General features: G+C 63.4%; 2 protein-coding genes across 4 annotated transcripts; one reads left to right on the top strand and one right to left on the bottom strand.

Annotated features, from left to right (window-relative positions):
- Positions 1–684: 684 nt before the first annotated feature.
- Positions 685–10,267, bottom strand: PRPF19 (pre-mRNA processing factor 19). Its single transcript, XM_059710518.1, has 16 exons — positions 10,039–10,267; positions 8,011–8,160; positions 7,794–7,870; positions 7,026–7,167; positions 6,875–6,948; positions 6,717–6,779; positions 5,955–5,996; positions 5,777–5,851; positions 5,433–5,508; positions 5,195–5,304; positions 3,903–4,058; positions 3,652–3,721; positions 3,418–3,503; positions 2,981–3,151; positions 2,762–2,867; positions 685–1,121 (listed from the first exon to the last, which is right to left on the bottom strand). The coding sequence occupies exons 1-16, from the start codon at positions 10,055–10,057 to the stop codon at positions 1,024–1,026; spliced, it is 1,515 nt and encodes a 504-aa protein (XP_059566501.1). The 5' UTR covers positions 10,058–10,267; the 3' UTR covers positions 685–1,023.
- Positions 10,268–12,221: 1,954 nt separating this feature from the next.
- Positions 12,222–20,461, top strand: TMEM109 (transmembrane protein 109). 3 transcript variants are annotated; one of them, XM_059710520.1, is made up of 4 exons: positions 12,222–12,381; positions 17,447–17,690; positions 18,345–18,447; positions 18,931–20,461. In XM_059710520.1, exons 2-4 carry the CDS (start codon positions 17,454–17,456, stop codon positions 19,320–19,322), a joined length of 732 nt encoding a protein of 243 aa, XP_059566503.1. In that variant the 5' UTR covers positions 12,222–12,381; positions 17,447–17,453; the 3' UTR covers positions 19,323–20,461. The 3 variants fall into 3 exon arrangements, with proteins under 3 accessions (XP_059566503.1, XP_059566504.1, XP_059566502.1); XM_059710521.1 differs by lacking the exon at positions 12,222–12,381 and adding an exon at positions 12,806–12,828; XM_059710519.1 differs by lacking the exon at positions 12,222–12,381 and adding an exon at positions 16,977–17,074.
- The last annotated feature ends 499 nt before the right edge of the window (positions 20,462–20,960 follow it).

Raw genomic sequence — 20,960 nt, 5'->3', positions numbered from 1 at the left:
GTGCCCTGACGGAATCGCACCGTGACCTACTGGTTCATAGGTCGATGCTCAACCACTGTGCAACACCGGCCGGGCAAGAAAAGGCCACTTGCCCACACTTCTCTCCCTGCCAGGCTGGGAGCACGAGTGACATGAAACCCTATGAAGCACAGGCCTAGGCCTGCAGGGACCTGGAGAGACTTTCTGGCAAATGGCTTGTAGGTTTGTTCTTGTTTTCTTTGATTTAAGGGGGGGTGGGGGGCGTGTAAGAGAGCGACGAAAGCAAAGGACAGAGGCTGCCGGCTTCCTGAGGGGCCGCACCCCCAGTTCCCACCCACTCCCGCCACTGATGCAGCCCAGGTCCCTGTCACCCACACCCACACCCACACCCACACCCAGGTCCCTGTCACTCACACACACACACCCAGGTCCCAGCCACCCACACTCGCACCCAGGTCCTTGCCACACACACACCCACACCCAGGTCCCTGTCACACACACACACACACACACACACACACACACCCAGGTCCCAGCCACCCACACTCACACCCAGGTCCCTGCCACACCCACACCCAGGTCCCTATCACACACACACACACACACACACACACCCAGGTCCCAGCCACCCACACTTACACCCAGGTCCCTGCCACACCCACACCCAGGTCCCTGCCACACACACACACAGAGGAGGTGACCAGCTTTATGGTTTCCTTTTTTTAATGAAATTAGGTCGCTGCTTACAAAACCCTGCGCCAGCCCTCGTGCCCATCCCTTCAGTTCCCTGGGCTCAGCCTGTGCGTCTGGAACCGGAGCCCAGGGTGTGCAGCGGCCGTGCCGACCGGCCCCCGGAGGGTGACAGCGCTACCTCCACGTCTGCGCCCGGGCCTGGAAGCTGTGGGTGAGGGTGGTGCAGGCCCCCCCCAGACCAGTGAAATGATGTGAATGTCCCCCCCAAGGCCCCCCTCCCCCCCAGTAGTCTCTCCCCTGCCTCCCCCCTCCCCGACCCTAACTCTACCCCACCGTCAGAAGGGACAGGGCCTACAGGCTGTAGAACTTGAGGCTCCTGTCCATGCCCGTGGACGCGATGAACTTGGCGTGCTGCCCGAAAGCCACCCCTGTGGTCAGGCCGCTGTGCTCTGCAAGAGACGGGGTGTCGTGAGGCCTTCCCCTCGGGTCTGAGCGCTGACCCGACGACACACGCCCCCCCCCCAGTCCCCCCGCACCCCCCCTATGTGACTGCTTGGCAGGGCAGGGCCTCACGCGGTGCCGGGCTTTGCCGTGGGCTGAGTGCACAGAGGACTACCAGCCCCCACCCCCGGCCCCGAGCTTCCGTGCAGCTGCGGTCCGCCCGTCGGTGAGCTGCCCTGAGCCGGGCGGCGAGCGCTGAGCCAGAAGCGGGCGGAGGCCGGCTTTCACTGTGGCTGAGCCCTGGTTGAAGTGTCAGTGGTCAGCCTGCTTGTAGCTGGAACGGCCCTCCGCTTGCTCTAGCTCACGGGTTCCGACTCTTAGAGAACCCAGGCCCCTTACAGGGCCTGGGGCGGGGCAGCACTCCCCCGGGACTCGGGCGTCACTGCATGTTCCTCAGGCCCGTTCAGGGGGATCTGCTGCCAGCAGTTCAGGGTCCACTGCAGGCCCCTGGCTCCCGCCGGCCTCAGACCCCGGCGTCGGGGAAGGGCTCAGCCACGGCCGCGGTTAGGCTTGGGAGCCCCCGAAACACTGCGCTGTGAGGTCTGGGAGCCCCCGAAACACCGCGCTGTGAGGCCTGGGAGCCCCCGAAACACCGCGCTGTGAGGCCTGGGAGCCCCCGAAACACCGCGCTGTGAGGCCTGGGAGCCCCCGAAACACCGCGCTGTGAGGTCTGGGAGCCCCCGAAACACCGCGCTGTGAGGCCTGGGAGCCCCCGAAACACCGCGCTGTGAGGCCTGGGAGCCCCCGAAACACCGCGCTGTGAGGCCTGGGAGCCCCCGAAACACCGCGCTGTGAGGCCTGGGAGCCCCCGAAACACCGCGCTGTGAGGCCTGGGAGCCCCCGAAACACCGCGCTGTGAGGTCTGGGAGCCCCCGAAACACCGCGCTGTGAGGCCTGGGAGCCCCCGAAACACCGCGCTGTGAGGCCTGGGAGCCCCCGAAACACCGCGCTGTGAGGCCTGGGAGCATGCCGAGGGAGAAGTAGCCTTCGTCCCGCCCACCACCTGCCACTCACACAAGAACTGTCCACACAGACGGCAGCTGCCACCACGCAGCCACCCCCACGTCCCTGCTGGCGCCACCTGCACAGCAGAGCCGCTCTGCCCGCTTCCAAGGCGGAGAGCGACAGCCCCGCGAGGGACAGGGACGCGCCCAGGCCACAGCGGCGGCGGCGGCGGCCTGTGTCCGTCTCGGCACCTTGGACCTTCTTGTCCGGCACGGTCACATGCAGTTAGGCGTTTACCGGGAGTCACGTGCACCCCTCCCTCACCGACCAGACAGCCCATCAGGGCGGGGCCTCCTCCCTCGCACTCGGCTCTAACCCCACGGACAGGGCGCGTGCGGAGCACCGAGGGCAGCTCCTCCCGACAGGCAGGCCCCGTGCTGACACCCGCTTCGCGGCCCCGGAGAGCGGAGGACTGGCCGTGTCCCCGCCCCTCCCGAGTCCGTCTTCTCAGTCACTGCGCGCTCCTGCCTCAGGCTGGCTCACCGCTGCTGAGGCACATGAGCGCCCAGAAGTTCCTCACCCAGTGAGACCCCCCGCTCGGCCTGCCCCCCACCCCCGGAGACCTCGGGACCCCAGGCCCCACCTGTGAAGTGGAGAATCTCCGTCCACTGCTTGCAGATGTAGATCTGGACGTCGGTGCCCCCCAGGGCCAGGTAGGTCCCGCTCTGGTCAAAGATCAGGGACTTCACCTGCCAGAGCCAGGACAGAGGTCACACGAGGGCAAGGGGATCGGGCCGCCGGGGGAGCGAGGCTGTTCAGATGTTCCGGTGAGTAACTGACAGATGGGGGGCGGGGGGCACACCTCAAAGTTGTTGTCCAGCTGCAGCGTCTTGAAGTTCTTCAGCTTGCGCAGGTCCCAGAGCTTGACGGAGGAGTCGTCGGCCGCCGTGGCCAGGTAGTAGCCGTTCTCGGAGAAGGCGATGCTGGTGATGGGGCCCGAGTGGCCAGGGAAGTTGGCCACGTTGGTGCGCTCCTGCATGGGGGGGGGGGGGGGGGGGGGGGGTAGGTCACCACTGCTCAGGACAGGGAGGAACGGAGCTCGCCAAACCCTCCCTCTGAGACGTCCTGTCTCTCAGGGAAGGACAGCAGCAGGAAGAGCAGGGGTGGGGCCAGCCCAGGGCCCCGACTACCCCTCACGTCACACACAGCCCTCTCCCCGCTCGGGACCCCAGGCCGGACGCCACAGGCGCACGAGCATCACGGGCTCTGGCTGCGGCAGGTGGAGGCTGCGGGTCCTACCTTCAGGTCCCAGATCTTGATCTGAGAGTCCATGGTTCCGGTCCCAAAGATGAGCCCATCGGGGTGGAACTGCGCACAGGTGAGAGCTGGGGGAAGGGGGCGTGGTCAGAGCCCCGGGACAAGCACGGCAGAAGGTGCCCCCACGCCTGGCGCTCAGTGCGTTTTTGTAAGAACACGTGAGCAAGTGACACGTAGAGATAAATGACAGACAGCCAATGAAGGGAGACCACTCACCGCAGCCGGAGGTCTCATCCGTCACCTTGGTGAGCACGCGCCCCGTCTGGATGTCCGAGAAGGCCCAGTACTGAAACACACACCAGGCAGCAGTGAGAAAGGGGGTGCCCTCCAGGGAGCAGGGACCCGGGCCGGCAAGCCCTGAAGCCAGCCCCACGGGCAGAGGAAACGCTCTCCGTGCTGGGGAGCGGCCGGGGGTGTGTGTGTGGCTGTCCCTCCTCCCGCGATGCTCGGGGCCCTCAGGGCCGCACCTGGTCATCGGAGGAGCTCAGGAGATAGTCGCCAGTGGCGTGGAGGCTGAGGCCCGTCACGGAGCTCTCGTGGGCCCGCACCACCTGCACACAGGAGGAGCTCGGGACCGACCAAATCCTGATGGTGGCGTCCGGGGAAGCAGAGAACACCAGCTCCTGAGAGGACAGAGAGGCGGGCACTCAGGGAGAGAAGAGGTGCACCGAACGACCTCAGAGGCTGGGGCTGGCCACCCCCGCGCGGCTCCTCCCAGGGCCACCGGGTAAACACCAGATGCTAAATCAACCAGCACGGGCCTTGGAGGCCTCGCCACCTAGTGGTGAGCGGAGACTGCAGCCGGTGCAGCATCCCCGGACCAGAGAAGCTGGCCGGGCGATGGGCCGCACTGCTGCGTTCATAGCCGGGCAGGGCCAGTGCCTCCGGGCGGATGGCAGGTGGCAGGTGGCGGGTGGCGGCCTCTGCACTGGCCCCGAAGGGCTGCAAGGCATGTCCAGTGCCTCTAAGGCTCCTAGGACACTCTGGGCAGGGAGGGAACTTCTATAGCATCGCCAACCACTGTGGTTAGAACATTAAAAACGAAGGTAAAACCAACCACCATCTCTTGTCAACGTGATTTCATAAGAGAAATATTAGCCCCAGTAAGAAAGGAGGGCTTTCCCTCGAAGAAGTTTATTTTATGAAAGATTCACCACGTTCTTCTGTTTCTAACTTCCTGAAGGAACAGGCAAAGGCTGGCTGAGCCCCACTGTCTCAGTGCCAGACCCACCGTCCGAGGCCTGAGCAGCCACACCCACGACGCCAGGGCGCTGCCAGGACTGCCTCCCGCAGCCCCACGGCCTGCCTATCCTGCCCCACTGGCCGCGACAGGCACCACGCCCCCCCCCCCCCCCCCCCGAGGACCGGGGGGACCGGCGGCCTCGGATCCTCGAGCCCCGGTTCCGTTGGGCTTAGTTTCCTGCGGTTTGTGTTGTAAACACAGGGCCTTGGTCCTTCTCCTAATAACACCACGTGACGAAGAGGCTTTTGCTGCCTGGTCCGAGGGCCGCCTTGCGGGCCCCACAGAGTAAAGGGGGACAGATGACTCCAAGCAGAGCCCCTAACTGTCCACTCGGGAGAGCAGAGCGCTTCCTCAGGAGGCAGCAGGGGCGGGGCTGGTTCTGGGGCCTGAGCTGCTGACAGGGAGCTCAGAGATGAGGGGGCGGGAGCGCGCTCCCTGGGAGGGGTGGGGGCTGGAGATGGGGGGGAGCCCACCTGGGAGGGGTGGGGGCTGGAGATGGGGGGGGGGGGAGCCCACCTGGGAGGGGTGGAACACCACGCTGGTGACCTTCTTGGCGTGGCCCTTGAGGGTGGCCAGGATCTGCTCGGAGCTCTTGTCGAAGACCACGACGTTCTTGTCCGCCCCGCCTGGAAGGACGCGCGTGAGGCCCGGAGCCGAGCCCTTCTGGCTCCTTTTGCCCCGCGGCTCACGCACAGGACAGACAAGCACCCCCGTCCCCCCTGCACCCCGCGGGCCAGGCCAGGCCAGCTCTCACCAGTGAGGATCTTGTTGGTGTCGGCAGGGCAGAGGTCCAGGGCGAGGATCCCGGGGATGCTGGCGCTGTGCAGGCCCTGTCACAGCGAACCCAGTCGGGCCCCGTCTCGGCAGGTCAGGGCCCCACATCCCCCGGCCCCGCGCCCAGCCAGCCAGCGGCCTGTGTTCCCACCTCTGCACTTGGCCTCTGCCTGGACCAGCACCTCCCTCACCGCATCACTGGGAAGCCAGAGCGGGCAGGAAGCGAGGTGACCAGGCAGCAGCCAAGGCTGGAGACGGGGCCAGAGGCGCGGGCCAGCTCGCTGCCCGCTGGCTCCAGGCTGGCCTGCCCGCCCGGCCACTCACCACGTGGGAAGACACCTGCCGGTACTTGCTGAGCTCCTCCGGCTTCACCAGCTCCTCAGGCACCGTCTTGCCTCTCTGAGGAAGGACAGGGCCCGGGAAGGGTGGTGAGTGCAGGACGCAGCCGCCCCCGCAGGGTTCTGCCCCCCGGCCACCTGCCCGGCCCCGGGAGCACACGCACCTTCTTACGCTCCGTGGTCAGCACGGTGGCCTTGTCTTGAAGCTGCGGACGAGAGGGAGCAGACTCAGTGCAGGCAGGCTATTCGCCAAGACGAGGGGAGCTGGGTGCGGGCACAGCCCTATCCCACAGGTGTCTGTCAGGGGCCGAGCACGAGCCCTTCCCTCGCCCTCCAGGCTGGGGGGCGGGTGCTGATGACTTGGCGGCAGGGGAAATGGAGCCTCGGAGAAGTGGTCACTCGGCCAAGGCCGCAGAGGGGACAACGGCAGAGCAAGGAGACAGGTGCGCAGAGCACCAGGCCCGCCTGGCTGAGCTGAGGTGCAGCCTGGGGGCCCGCACTGCTCGTTAGACACAAATGAGTGCGTCCTGGGGGGAGGGCTGCATCCTAACAGCCCGCCCCACCTGGCCAGCTCTGCGCTGTGAGCTGTGCCCTGGGATCTGAGTCTCCATCCTGAAAAGGAAGATGCTAATTCCTGTCCCTTCTCCCTCAGCGCACAGCCTGAAGACTTACAACAAAGTGTTTAACACCTGCAAAGAGCCCCCTGAGGGAAGCGCTGGGCTACAGTCTAACGCCCACAAGTCTGTGAGGAGGCGCTGGTCCTCATTCTAGAAGCAGCGAAATGGACACGAAAGAGCTGGTAAGTGGCCCAAGGTCATAAAGTTCATGAAAGGCGACATAAATCTGCGCCGCCTAACAGCCTGGGTCCCACTCATACCGGCCTCCAGGGGGACGCGAGGCCCCCGCTCCCCCCCCAGCGCACCTACCTTCTGGATAATCTCGGGCGTCATTCCCACCAGCTCGCCCAGCTCCATCGGCTCGCCGGCTCCCTGCAGGGAAGACATGAAGGTGAGGGGGGCCTGGGGTGCCAGGCGCGTGCAGGAAAGGGCAGCGGGGGGGGGGGGGGGCGGGTAATGGCACTCACCACAACACTTGGCTGAGAGCTTGGCACAGCCTGTGGCACAATGAGGCCAGCCTGCGGTTTCAGCGTAGCCAGAGCTGAGAGAGAAGACGGCGTTAGGAACGGGCGTGACGAAGCGAGGCCAGCCCAGCGTGGGGTGGGGCGGGGGCTGTACCTTCTCGGGCAGCGGTGACTTCCTTGGTGAGACGGGCAATGACCCGGCAGGCAGCATCGTGCTGGTACAGCGCGTGGGACAGCTCCTGGCGGGTCGTCTGCAGCTGCTGGCGCAGAGTGAAGCTGTGCAGCATGACCGCGTCCTGGGGGCAACCACGCGTGAGGGGCAGCGAGGAGCGGGGAGCACCCAGCAGAAGGGTCGGCCGTGGTGAGAGGACACGGCCTCGGCGACCTGAGCACTATTTGCGTGGCCCTGAACGCGCTGCAGCCACCCAGTGCCCGGGCCTGCCGACCTGGGCACACACAGGCGCGGGAGCCACTCTCCCCAGCCCTCGCCACGACCTCACCGGCAACCCCCCCCCCCCCCCAGAGGGACCGAGAATGCTATGCACTGGCCGCCCTCAGCGCCAGGCACCGCGCCCGGCACCCCCACGCCCTCGCTCACATCTGAGCACCTACCACATGCCGGCCCGGCTCCCAGTGCTGCAGATGCACCGACAGGTGAAACCAGCCCCGAAGACATGAATCTAGACCCTAATTCTCCCCACGCCCTGAGCGGCACTGGCCGCGCTGTTCAGGGAGGAACACTAGAGCTGGCACACGGCAGGTGCGCGCGGAGCTCAGGCGGGACCCAGATCTGTGATGTCAGCACCAGGCCCCTCCACGGCCATCCTGCCCTTGAATGAGAACACAGTGCTCCGTCCTGCCCCCAGGCCCCATCCAGTGAGGACTTCCAGTGGGGAGCCCCGGTGCTCCCCCAGGGACTCACCCACTCATCCTGGAGGGCCTTCAGAATGGCTGGGATGCTGGTGGCTGAGGGAGGCTTGGGCCGGATTGGGTGAGCCACTGCCGAGAGAGGGGGAGCGGCATGAGAACCACCTCCCGGGGGACCCTTCCACTCCCCGCTCTCCCCCCTCGGCTGCGGCTCCTCCCGCGCACACTCCCCCCACGCGCTGCGCTGGGACAGACGGGCGGCCTCCAGGCACCTTTGATGTCCACCAGCTGCTCCTCAGACAGAGGCTGGTTGTTGATGGGGTCGGTGCCGTTCTCGGCGATGTACTTCTCAATGAGCCGCCGCTCGTAGATGTGGTTGGAGACGGGGGACACGCACGGGTGCTCTGGCACTTCATTGGAGACTGCGGAGACGGCAGGCAGGGCACTTGGGTGGTGAAGGGACCTTGGGCCAAGGGGCGCCTCCTCTGCCGCTGGCCCCAGCACGCCATGTGTCCCCACCCTCAACGAACAGGAGTCAAGACATGACACCACGCCAGCTCTGTCCTGTCCCCCGAACGCTTCCCTGCGACATAACCAGCTCCTCCCGGCCTCCTGACAGCCAGAAGCCCACACGCACGGCCGTGTGCAGGCACCTGAGAGCAGACACCCTCCCGCCACCTCGTTCTGAACGAGATGCTCGTATTCTGGGACATGCAGACACACAGGCCACTGGAACCTCAGTCCAGAGCAGCGACTGTCACCCTCTTCCATCTCCCGGGGTAAACTCATTCCTACAACCCCCCGGCTAAAGTGTCTGTCCGGCTGACACAAAGAAGCATTTATCGTTTGATTCCCTCCACTGGAGGCCAGTATCGTGTTGGCTGCTGCCATGTTTTTGTTTGACAGCCTAAGGGAAAGGGGTCCCTGCCCCTGCCTGACAGCCAGGTATGGCGTGTTTTCAAAATTCCTGCCACAACCAGCTGAACGTTGCTGGTCCGGAGCCTGGATGGAGTGTGGGACAAAGAAATGCCAAAGCAACGTGACAGGTGCTATAAGGATACGAAACAGCCACGTGTTGTTTACTAGTCGCCAAGCTCCACAGATTAATTCATCTGCACCACCTCCCGCAACAGAGGCACCATTCCCTCGCCTGCTGCTGCTGCGCAGTGCGCATCCCCTGAGGACCGCGCTTGCAGCTGGACTCCCGCAGCCCAGCAGGCGCTCGGTAAACACCGTGAACACGTCGCATGCAGAGGAGGGAAGGGGCGGGAGGATGCTGGGGATATGGGAACGCGCTTCCTCCGGACGGAGAGGAAACAATAAATGCGAAATACTCTGCACACGGTGACTTCTTCAAGGAGAAGGCTTCCTTCTGCTAATCACCACTGCCCTCCCTTTTCTTTGCCCGGGAGTGGGGGGCGGGGGGGGGGACGGAAAGATTCTAACAGAAAAGAGCTTGAGCGTCAGGAAGCAAATAGAGAAAGGGATGCGAAGGCAGTGACCTGTTGAGGCAGCGAGGATGGACATCTGCAGGCCACGACAAATACCAAGGGGAGGGCGGCGCATGCATGGAAAACGCACGGATGCGGGATCAGGGAGCCTCGCCGCGGCACCCAGCTCCGCCCCCGGCCGGCTGCGCGGCACTAGCAAAGCCCATCTCCCCGGACCTCACGTCTCGTCCGAAACCACCACCGCCGCCACCACGGGCCTCTACTCCCGCTCGGAGGCCACCAGCCCGCTGAGCTGGAGGCCAAGGAAGGCGACGCCAATGCCCGCGGCTTTCGCACGGGGTGAGGCGGGGAGATGCAGACCTGGCTGCCAGCCCCGCCGCCGCCGCCGCCTCTCCGCGTGACCCGCGCACACTGCAGCAGCGGGGCCCACCCGAGCGAGAGCTCAACGACACCCAGTGCAATGATCGCCTTTGCAGGGGAAACGCAGGCCCCCGAGCCGCGCACCAGCCCCCCAGGCGGACCGTGCACGAGCCCTCGCGATCCCGATACCTACGCCAGAGCTGGCTCCCTCCCTCCGGCCGTCCAGGCCTCGAAGCCCGCTGCGTGAGCGAGGTGGCAGGCCTCGGCGATGCGTGCGACAATGAGCTCGAGGCGTTACGTAAACGGTGAGGCGCTGCGCAGATGCATCCCACGCAGAGGGGGAGGACCCCCGTGCTGACAGGCGGCCGCCCAGCCTCCCCCGCGCCCCGCGGTCACCTCCGCCCGGCCCCGGCGCCGCAGCGGCCGCAGACCCTCCCGCTCGGCTCCCCGGCCTCCTGCGACCCTCGATCGGCCGCAGCAGGTACTCACTGGAGCAGATCAAGGACATGGTGCCGCCGCTGTGCTCCGAGGCGCCACACGCCGGGCTCCGGGCTCAGCTTCGGAGCTGCCGCGGGACAGTTCTTGCTCCCCGCTGCTTCCGGGACGCTCCGCGGCCAGCGGAGAGCTACCACCCCGAGCGACGATCGCGCAGCCCTTCACGTGCGACTGCGGCGGATCGCGCGCCTCTGCCTGTACTTAACGGAAACTGCCCTTTCCCAGAATGCCACGGGGCAGGAAAGGGCGCGCCAGGGGACACTCGGCTATTTCCGGACCAACTCGGCGCCTTCCGTAAAATGCTCCCTGCGGCGGGGAGAGGAGAGGTCCGGAACTACACTTCCCGTGATGCAGCGGGAATTTTAAAACCAACGCATTTTCGCAACCTTTTTGAGACCCATGCGCGCTGGGCCCTGGGGCCACGATCTTGCAAACTCTGAAGTGTACGCGAGCATTACCTAACAAACTTGGTAAAACGCATATTCTTGAGGTCTGGCTTAGAGAGCCTGCTAGGTGACCCGGTGAAGAAAGCAGCCACTGGCCGAAGCCGTGCTGGCCCTGCCTGGACTCCCAATTTGCTCTGAGATCTCGGGCAAGTCATCAGCTCCTCTGCCCCTTTCCTACATGACTTCTGTTTCCCTTCCAACTCAGATCGTGTAGGCTTCTTTGTGGATACCTATAAAATACGATACTCCCAGAAATCATGTACAGAACATGTGGGGTGAGCTATAAGGGGGTCCAGACCAAGCAGCAGGACAGACAGGTGTGTCTTCTTCGCCGAAGAGGTGTGGCTGATGGAAGAGAAGCAGCACAGAGGGCGCCCCAAGAGGAGGGACAGCACAAACAAGGGCTGGGGAGAAGGGCAGAAATTGCGGGAGTGAAGGTTAGTATGGCATGGTGCCCAAGAGCGTGGACTCTGACGTCGGACTGTGTGTGCCCGAATCCCAGCTGGTAAACTTGTGAACTTCTCTGCCTCAATCCCCGCATCGGTAAAACCGGGGGGTGACAACAAGGGTTGCACTAACTCAGAGGGCTGTTGTGAGGACCTAATATTCAAAAAGCGCTTTGAATAAACTTGACGCAACTGTTAGGCTTCTGGAAGGCGAGGCCCAGGATGCCACAGAGCCTGTTGGGAAGAGAGACCCGTGGCGGAGGGTCCAGGGCACGATGGATGCTCTGGCCAACGTCCGAGGGAAAGGAACACCTGGAAGGGGCGACAGGCTGTTGCTGACTCCCGTGCCGGCGGGTCCGGGAAGAAGACAGAGTTAGAAGGCTGATGAGTCGGGGAAAGGGAGTGTGGAGTTTGGGGAACTGCTTTAGCGTCAAAGGCGAGCTCTCCCAGGGCAGCCGATGTCATCTAAGCATTGAAACAGCAACTGGGATGTTTTTAAAAAATGAGATCAATTTTGTGTGACTTTATTGTTTTTGTTTTAATCCTCACCCGAGGATAATTTCCCATGGATTTTCAGAGAGGGGGAAAGACGGAGAAACGCACCGATTGGTTGCCTCCGGCACGTGCCCCCACCGGTGCCCTTGACCGAATCGAACCCGGGGCCGCAGGGCAATGCTCTATCCACTGAGGCAAACCGGCTAAGGCACCTGGGATGCTTTGTAAGTGCACACTGTTACCTCATTGAATTTCCACACAACTGAGACTCAGAGAGATGAAGCCGGCAAGGGGTCACCTCATTCCAAATCCGCCCCCACTCCCCCCACCCCCCAATGCTGCCGGTGTTCGGCAGAGATGGGGCCGGAGAGTTGGCGCCCCTCCTCCTCTGCAACTGAACCGCTGGGCGCCACCTGCAGGCCGGGCGTGGAACTGCTCTCAGAGGGAACGGCTGCGCGGCTGTAACTGCTCCAGCACCGCTTCCCTTTGTGCCTTTTCAGCGAGAAAAGTTCCTGAAAAGACCAAGGGCCCTGGGGCGCCCCTTCCTTAGGACACTGCCCAGGAGGCACCGCGGCGCTCAGGCACGACAGAGCCCCAAATGCCGAGGCGCTGGAGGGGGTGTGGGCTTTCGAACCCCGAGTTCAGAGATGCAGCTGACCCACCCTGCAGCCCAGATGTGGTCACGCCTTTCCCCTTTCCCGCCAGACTTCCGTTCCCAGCTCGAGCCGCCCGCCCCACGGCGCTCCCGGTGGGAAAGCTCGGGAAAAACACCGTCGGGAGGGGAGGGCGCATGCGCACAGCGCGCCGAGCGGGGCGGGAGGGAGCGGCGGGTCCCAGGCGCGTCCGCCCTGCGCGTGCGCAGACGATAAACCAACGCCCGGGGATCGAGGCGCGGGTTTGGTGGCGCGTTTAGAGGAGTCGCACGTGAAGGGCAGCCGTGGCCGGAGGCGGTGAGTGTGAACCGAAACCGGGGCTCAGGGGCCGGCCGGGCCAGGGAGGCGGCAGCCACGCAGGCGGGGCCGGGGCGGAGCCGCGAGGCTCGCGAGCACGACTGGGGAGGGGTCCGACTGAGGACCCGGATCCCTGTTGCTATGCAACAGGGGGCGTCGTTACCAGGCAACGGGAGGCACGCGTTTCCTGGGAACCGAGGGTTCCGAGGCTGCTAGGAAATCCGGCCGAGGCGCGGCGGGGTCAGGCTGGGCAACGAGGCCGGCGCCTCGCGCCTCGCCCCAGAGCCCCCGCCCGCCGGCCCAGCCTCCTGCGGCCCCGCTCCGAGACCTTTGGGGTACCCCGAACCCATGGGCCGTGCCGGGTCCCTCGCCAGAGACGCCACCCAGCAAGGGCTTGGCAGGGGACACGCTGTTCGAAATAGCACATGCCACTGACACCCTGCCTGGGTAGGCTGGGCCCTGGGGAGGGCTCGGTTCGGCTGGAAGCTGCCCCTTTGCCTGTCGCCCTGCCCCCAAACAGTTGCTGGGAAGCAGCTGTTGGGGGTGAGCGGGGCCGCCCCCACCTGCCAGGACGCTGACTTCATTCCCCTCCGTGGCAGCTTCGCCCCGTCTCGGAGCTTCCTTTCAACACAGGCGGTCCTGGGGTGGCCGCTGCGTGTTTGGATCAACTTTAAAAGAAGCCTTCCCCCACCTCTGTCTGCATGGCTCCCCGTTGCTGCCTCCCCTGCACCCTCCCGGCTTCGGGCCAGGCTTCTACTAGTCACCAGCAAGCATGGATGAGCCGTTCTGTGCCAGGCGCTGGGGAGCCTGAGAAAAGTTAGCTGTCAGGTCGGGACCAGGTGCTCAAAGCCTAAAGGGGAGGCAGGCGTTTAACCCGTTAAACCCGCTGCAGTGTGGTGGGTAGTATATTGTTTGTGTCCTGCACCTTCCTTTGCTTTGTTTTGTCTGTTTTCTGTTATTTTTCCTCTTTGTGCTGTCCCCGCCACGCCCCTAGGTGTGCGCAGTGTACCGAGTTCCTGCGGAGCCAGGTTGGGTCCCTGCAGTAGCTCGTGGCCCCGCTTAACCCCGGTGAACATTGGAGGAGCCTGGACCTCGGATAAAGTCATAGGCAGGAGACAGTGGCTTCTAGTTTGTGGCAGAATTGAGCCTGGGGCCAAAATGGAGGTACACTTGCAGGGCTTTGCCTGGAGTATACTTTTCCCTGAGCTGCCGACACTGGTTCCGCATCAGAAGTTCCCCAGGAGCTCTGGAAACACAAGTTTGACCCCTCGTGGGGAGAGTCGGGGGTCGTTGGCCCCGATGGCACAGAACCCCTGGCTGTGACGGGCTCCACCGGCCATTCTGACGGGCGGCCCGAGCTGAGAACCACGGCTGCCCCCCAGGATGAGGAAGTCAGGGCCCGGGGAGGCACGCAGTCAGCGCCCTCCTGCCCCGTGGTGATTCATAGTGTGAAAGAAAACCAGCCAGAGGAAGGAGCCACCCTGCCTGTCGGCAAACCACACCTAAACACGGGGAGCTTCCCACCGCCATGGCTGAAGGAGCCGGCCCCCCTCCGCTGGGCTTCCCGGCCCTCCCGAGCCACAGTGCAGCGGCAGGTCTGGCCCCAGAGTTTTGCTGTCCTCACCTGTCGCTTGGTACCAACCCTGACCTGTAAGCCCAGCGGGTGGGATGGGTCACCTGGTGTGTAGCCTTGTCCTGGGAGTCTGGGTGCCCTCTCACTCTGAGTCTGTTGATACTGGGGAGACCTTTCAGTGCCTTGAGGGCAGGGGCCATGTCTTAGGGGTGCAGCACGAGGGTGTGGAATGAGCAAAAGGGCATCTGGAGTCAAGTCCCAGTTCTGCTTTGTGAACTTGAGCAAGTCAGCTGACCTCCCTACGCATGGTGTTCTGAGTAAAATGCGGGGAGTGGCGGCGCCTTATGAGGCGGTTTTAGGAGTTGAATGGAGTGGTGGGCTCACAAGCACTTTGTAACTTACAAAGGGACACGCACCACGCATGCGTGTGCACACACGGCTTGTGCTCTGGGATGCCTGCTAGGCGAGGCCGGCCGCTGCGGGAGGCGAAGCCGCGTGGACACTTCCCCTCAGAGCCGAGGCTCCTCCTGCCCTTGACCGGGGCCTTCTTTAGCGAGAAAGTGTGCGACTGAGCTGAGGTGAGGCGGCGGATGGCGAGGGTTCAGGTTCTTGCTGCCTGGGATTAACCTGGAGGAAAAGACGGAGACGCCTGTTAAAGAAAACAGAGGAGACGGAGCTGCCCGTCCTCTGCACGCTTCTCTGCGCAGGACGCGCCCCAGAGTCCCACGCCGGTTCCCGGCGCCCCTCAGAGGCCAGTGCAGGGCCACGGCCTCGCTGCGGAGGGTTTATTTCAGGGTCCCCCGGCTCCCCTCCGCGGGGGCAGGTGGCCGCTTCCAAGTGGAGGCCAGCGCAGAACTCAGCAGGCTGCCACGGGGAGGGGGGGGAGCAACTCACGTCAGGCCAACCTCCTAGCATGGAGAGGTGACACCTGATTCCTGCTGGTGGAGCTCCTGGGATATAGGATCCCACCCACGACAGCAGGCCTGCCCTTTAGTCCCGGGTGCGGGTGCGGGTGACCCAGATAGCTCAGGAGCCGCCGGCTTTCCTCACCTAGGACCACGGCAGGCAGCAGCCATCTGCTTCCTGATTTGTGCCAAGACCAGCAGAAGGCTTCCCAGCCTGGGGCCGTCCCTCGGGAATTGCACGCTTCACAGCCCTGCTTGGTCCCATAGCCTCGGGAGACTTCAGCAGCTGTTCCAGGGCCAGGAAGTGCCCGAATTCGATATTTTTATAGATAACCCTTTCTCGAACCCTCTTCCTCCCCACAAAGCAAGGAAGGGAACGTCCTCTGTCCCCTCTCCTCCATCCTGATGGCTCTGATTTCGGGCCAGCTCTCTGCCTGCCCCTGGCTGCTCCTCCCTCGGCCGCCCCGCCCCGGCTTAGCCTCTGAGTCCTGGGAACGCCCCGGAGCTACAGGTTCCCTGTGGGGCCTGGAAGGGGGCTGATTGACGTCTCTGGAGCATGGCGGCCCAGAGATGTTGGTGCTGAAAACGGTTCTTGGCCGATCCTCCCTGCTTCAGTGAGTCAGTGCTTGCTGGGCCCTAACTTGCCTGTAGCATCACGGAACACGACATGGAGCACAGAACCCAAGGTGGTGAAGTGACTTGTCCCCACTAAGTCACGGAGATGATTGATAGGCACCTACTTGCTTTTAGCTACGCTGGCGGCCATGTGGCAGGGAGGTGTCTGCTGTCAAATGTACCTGGATTGAAGTCCTGGCTTTTCTATTTAATTAATTAATTTATTTATTTTATTTCAGGGAGGAAGGGTGAGGGAGAGAGAGAGAGAAACATCGATGATGAGAGAGAATCATTGCTCGGCTGCCTCCTGCATGCCCCACACTGGGGATCGAGCCCACCACCCTGGCATGTGCCCTTGACCGGGAATCGAACCGTGACCTCCTGGTTCATAGGTTGACGCTCAACCACTGAGCCACACTGGCTGGGCTTTTCCACTTCTTTTTTTTAATTATTATTCTCAACTGAGGATATTTTTCCATTGATTTTTAGAGAGCGTGGAAAGAAGGGAGAGGGAGAGACAGAGAGAGAGAAACATCAGTGTGAGAGAGACACATTGATTGGTTGCCTCTCGCACTGGCCCTGACTCCGGTGAGGGATTGAGCCTGCAACTGAGGTACATGCCCTGGATCAGGAATCGAACCCGAGACCCTTCAATCCCCGGGCCTATGCTCTAACCACTGAGAGCAGGACTGGCCAGGGCTCCTCCCCGGCCCGGGCCCTGGTTGCGGCCTGTGCAGGAGGCAACCAATCAATGTGTTTCTGTCGCATCGCTATTTCTCTCTGTCCCTCTCTCTTCCACTCTCCCTAAAAATCAATGGAAAATCCTCGGGTGAGGATTAGCAAAAAACCAAAAAAGATTAAATGAGATAGGTGGTGCATTTTATGAGATGGTTAGCTTTTTATGTTTTAATTATTTTTAAAATACATTTTTATTGATTTCAGAGAGGAAGAGAGAGGGGGAGAGAGAGAGAAACATCGGTGATGAGAGAGAATCATTGATCAGCTGCCTCCTGCACGCCCCCTACTGGGGATCGAGCCTGCAACTCAGTCATGTGCCCTTGACCAGAATCGAACCCGGAACCCTTCAGTCCGCTGGCCGACACTCTATCCACTGAGCAACACCAGCCAGGGCAGTTTTCTATTAGGAAAAATATCTTTCCTTCAAGGTGGTGGTCTTACCCTTTGCCTCCATGGTGGCTGGGGAGCAGAGGGCCTTCTGAGTCTGGGGTCTCGCCTTCGCACAGTGAAGTGAAGTCCCCGGGAGCTTGTGGTCTACGCCTTGGCACCTCCAGGCAGCGCCAGCGCCAGCGAAGCTCCCGGTGACCCCAGGGAGCAGCCGCATTGGCATTGCAATCCGCTGTGTTGCCTGCACCCCAGCGAGTCTGTGATTCGAGAGCGGAAGCTTAGGTTCAAACCCCGGCCTTTCCACTTGGCAGGGACCCTGGGCTCACACTTCCCTCCTGTCTCCTCTGCACCCACAGGGCGAGGAGGCCAGCGTGCCCCCCCCCCCCCCCCCCATGGCCCTGCAGAGCCCCTGCGTCCTCTTCCTGCGCGAGCAGGAACCGAGCGCTTTCTTGATGATGTTATACGGGGTCATCCTGTGTGTGCACTGTTTTTAAGTTGTTTTTATATTAGCTTTGTCTTAAGTCGATTATAATCTCCATGGGAACAAAGCCTTATAGACTTACTATTTTTTATGCCCGAAGCAGCTAAGACACAGCCAGGCTTTCGGATGTTTAGAGCTGGAGTGAGGGTTAGAGAGCGCGCTCATCCCCCTAAGGCATTGAGCAATGCTCAGGGTTAGTTAATATGCGGGGTAAGGGGTGTGAGAGGGTGAGAGGGAGGAATCCCGGGACCAGCCAAAGCTGCCAGTCCGCCTTTCTCCACTGACGGGAGGGGGAGGGGTGCCGCGGTGGCGACAGCGGGTTTCCCTGCGTAGGCTCCCTGCTCACCCTGTGCTTCTCCCCCGCAGACCCGTCATGGCAGGTTCAGGCAGCACGTGGCCCTCGCGCAAGCAGCTGTTCAAGGCCCTCCTGCTGGTCCTCGTGGCCCTCGTCCTCCTCCACTCAGCGTCGTCCGAGCCCTCCCAGGACTTCGTGCCGCCCGGCAGGCAGAAGAGGGAGGTCCCCGCTGACCTCCTGAGCCAGATGGGCCGGGCCGTGCGGGGGACGCTGGATGCCTGGATCGGGCCGGAGACCATGCACCTGGTCTCTGAGGTGAGCGAGGTGGTCCCTGCTGAGACCGCACACACCGAGGAAGATACAGGAGGAGACGTGGGCGGCCACTCCGTCTCTCTCGCTCTGCGTCCGGCGTGTCATCACCCCTGGTGGCCCAGAGTCCACACGATGAAGCAGACATACCTGCCTCTCGCGCTCCCATTGGTTGAATTCTACCTGAAGGCCCTTAGTTCCACCCCCGTCTTTCCCTTGTTCCTGCCTTTCTGGCCAGAAAGGCGGGGAAAGGAGCCATCTTTACAAACCCATGTCACCAGGTCACGATAGAGTCACTGTAGAGTCTACACGTGACCTAGTGTCGTGAGTTGGCACATCAAGACCTGTATCATTTCTTCACCGTAGAGGTGGGGGCGGGGCTGGCCCAGGGGCTTCAGGCCGAGCTCTCTCCCCCACCTAATGGGATCTGATGCTCCCCCCATACCCCGCTCCCACAGCAGTGTCCCAGCAGGTCCGCGGAGTCGGGGGCCCAGGAAGGAGGAGCGGCCTGCTGGCCCGGCCTGTGCACTGGGAGGGGCCCCCGAGGCCCGCGGCAAACCCTGGCTGAGCAGCGGGTGGAGCCGGTCCCGCGGGCCCGGCCTGGACTGGCAGCGAGGCTTGGAGAGGAGCCTCACTCCTTAGGGCCACATCTCTCCACAGACCACGGCTCAGGTGCTGGGGACCATCTCCTCCTGCCTCTCCGTGGGCTTCTTCGCTCTGTCGGGCATCGCCGCCCAGCTGCTGAACGCCTTGGGGCTGGATGGTGAGTGGCAGGGGCTGGTGGGTCAGCTGGAGCCTAGCCCATCACTTCCTGTTGGTGGGAGCTTATCTTTTCAGGGTCTAAACTCTCCCCCAGCCTCCTGCCCCCTCCCAGGGTTCCCCAGAGGCCAGCTTAATGGCAGGCCAGAGACTGCCGCCACCTGCCGGTCAGCCTGCTGTCGGAGCAGCGTCCTGCTCAGCCATAGCATCTCATTTAACCGCCCAGGAATTACTCCCATTCTGTAGATGAAACTGGCTCAGCCAAGGCAGGTGGCCTGCCCAGGGCGGCAGGAAGCGGAGCGAGATTCAGGCTCACGTCTCCGCATCTCTGTGACCCTGTGGGAGGGGATGTTTTTCACTTTGCAGGGAGGTTTAAGTTCGCCCTCTCTTTGGGTTTTAACACCCCCCTTGTCCCTCCCCCCCCCCCCCCCCCCCCGCCGGCCCATCAGCACTGCGGGCTGGCTGACCCTGTGACTCTTCCCCGCAGGAGAACACCTCACCCAGGTCCTGCAGCTCAGCCCCAGCCAGGTGCAGACCTTCCTGCTGTGGGGCGCGGGCGCCCTGGTGGCCTACTGGCTGCTGTCCCTGCTCCTGGGCCTGCTCTTGGCCTTGCTGGGGCGGATCCTGTGGGGCCTGAAGCTGGTGGTCTTCCTGGTCGGCTTTGTGGCCCTGGTGCGGTCGGTGCCCGACCCGTCCACCCGGGCCCTGCTCCTCCTGGGCTTGCTGACCCTCTACGCTCTGCTGAGCCGGCTCACGGGCAGCCGGGCCTCGGGGGTCCAGCTGGAGGCCAAGGTCCGAGCGCTGGAGCGCCAGGTGGAGGAGATGCGCTGGCGGCAGAGGCGAGCGGTCAAGGGCACCCGGGGCCTGGAGGAGGAGTGAGAAGGACGCCGGCACCTTCGTCGTCTTCGTACCAAAGAGCTGAGCTGCTTCTGGGCCGCTGGCCCTCCTTCCAGCCCCTGCCCCCCGCTGGCCCTGTCTCTGGACCCTCCGGACTCTTACCTCTGCCCCAGCCCCCCAGCTGAGCGGGAGGGAGCCCCGTCCCCTGCTGGTCCTCTGACCCCTTCTCTGCCCCCAGCCGTCTCCGCAGGGCGGCTTGGAAGCCCCCCTTACCCCCCAGCTCGTGCTTCTGCTCTCCGAGCATCACTGCCGTCGGCCTCCTGCGACTCTGCCGCCCCCTCGCCTTCCTGCTGCTGCTCTTGCTCTCCCGTCCTCTTCTCCTTTGCCGAGTTCCAGCTCCCTCCCTGTTCGTCTCCTCCCCGCCCTGCGCCCCAGCCCCCCACTGTCCTTCAAGGCCGGCTCCTTTCCCTTCTGAGGGGAAGGGAGGTGGGGACCTTGCCCCGTGGGGCTGGGGGTGAGAGGGACCTTGAGTCTGTTACAAGTGCCTTAATCCGAGCCAGCGGGCCCTGCGCTTGCCTGCTGCCCTATGCGTGCCGTGGGCCCCGTGTGTGCTGTGGGCCCCATGCTTGCCCGCTGCCCTACTGTGTGTAGGAGAGTGTGCTGTGGTTGCTTTGTGTCCAGTAGAGAGTGGATCCTCAGGAGCCCGATTCCCCTCCAGCCGAAGCAGAGGCTGGCTGCCCCGTTGGGTGCTTGCAAGCAGGCCCAGTGGGGGTTTCAGGGACCTGAGGACAAAAGGACTTGTCTGCGGAGCTCAGGAAGCCTCCATCTCTCTCCACTCCCGCCACCGCCCCAGAGGCTGCTGATCAGGCCACTCCCAGGGCCTGGGAGGGTCACGGAGCAGACACTCCGAGATGGCCCCCCCTTCCCTTCACATGCTCTGCGGGGGGCAGGGGAGTCTGCAGACCCCTCTCTGCCGGGCGCTTCTCCCCTGAGGCTCCGGTGGGTGGGCACCCTCCTCTGCCCGCCGGGCATGTGACACGTGACGTGGAGTGACCACGTGCCAGCTCTTACTGTCAAGGTTTGAGGAGGAATCACGGCTGGAGTGATACGTGTTTTTATCAGCACTTGGTGGTTTTAAATAAAGTGCACGCAGTGTCATTGCCTGGTGCCGCCTACATGCACTCGCAGAGTCTGGACGGCTTTGATTTCCTGCCACAGCTGAACCCACCCTGTGGTCCCACCCTTTCTCCCAGCGCTGAGCGAGGCTGGGGAAGGGAAGGAGGGAGGGGATGGGAACCAGGTACCCTCCCCTCCAGGAGCGTGAGGAATGAGGGAGGCCTGCCCCCATTACAAGCCTCCCAGGAGCCGGCTGGCACCCCACGCCCTGCCCCTTCGTGCAGGAGTCAGAGGCTGGCCCTAAGCCAGGACACTTGCACCTCCCTCCTGGCCCCACAGACCGGTTTCCTGCACTGGGTTCCTCACCCAGCCCGGAGCTGGGCCCAGTTACTCCATGGAGGGCCTGGGCAGGTTTCCTTTTGTAAGCTTCCCTGGAGGAGCTGCTGTTCAGCCAGGTGCCCTGCTCTGGACCCTCCCAACCGCCTAGCAGGCCAGCCTGGTCCGGAGGCTGCCAGGACCTGGGAGGCCGGCCTTCCCTGGGGAGCAGAGGCAAGTCCTCACACT

This window comes from Myotis daubentonii, chromosome 9 (genome assembly GCF_963259705.1).
Source record: "Myotis daubentonii chromosome 9, mMyoDau2.1, whole genome shotgun sequence".
NCBI classification, from domain to species: Eukaryota; Metazoa; Chordata; class Mammalia; order Chiroptera; family Vespertilionidae; genus Myotis; species Myotis daubentonii.
Note: the sequence above shows the minus strand (reverse complement) of the source record. Positions and strands in the feature narration are given on the sequence as shown.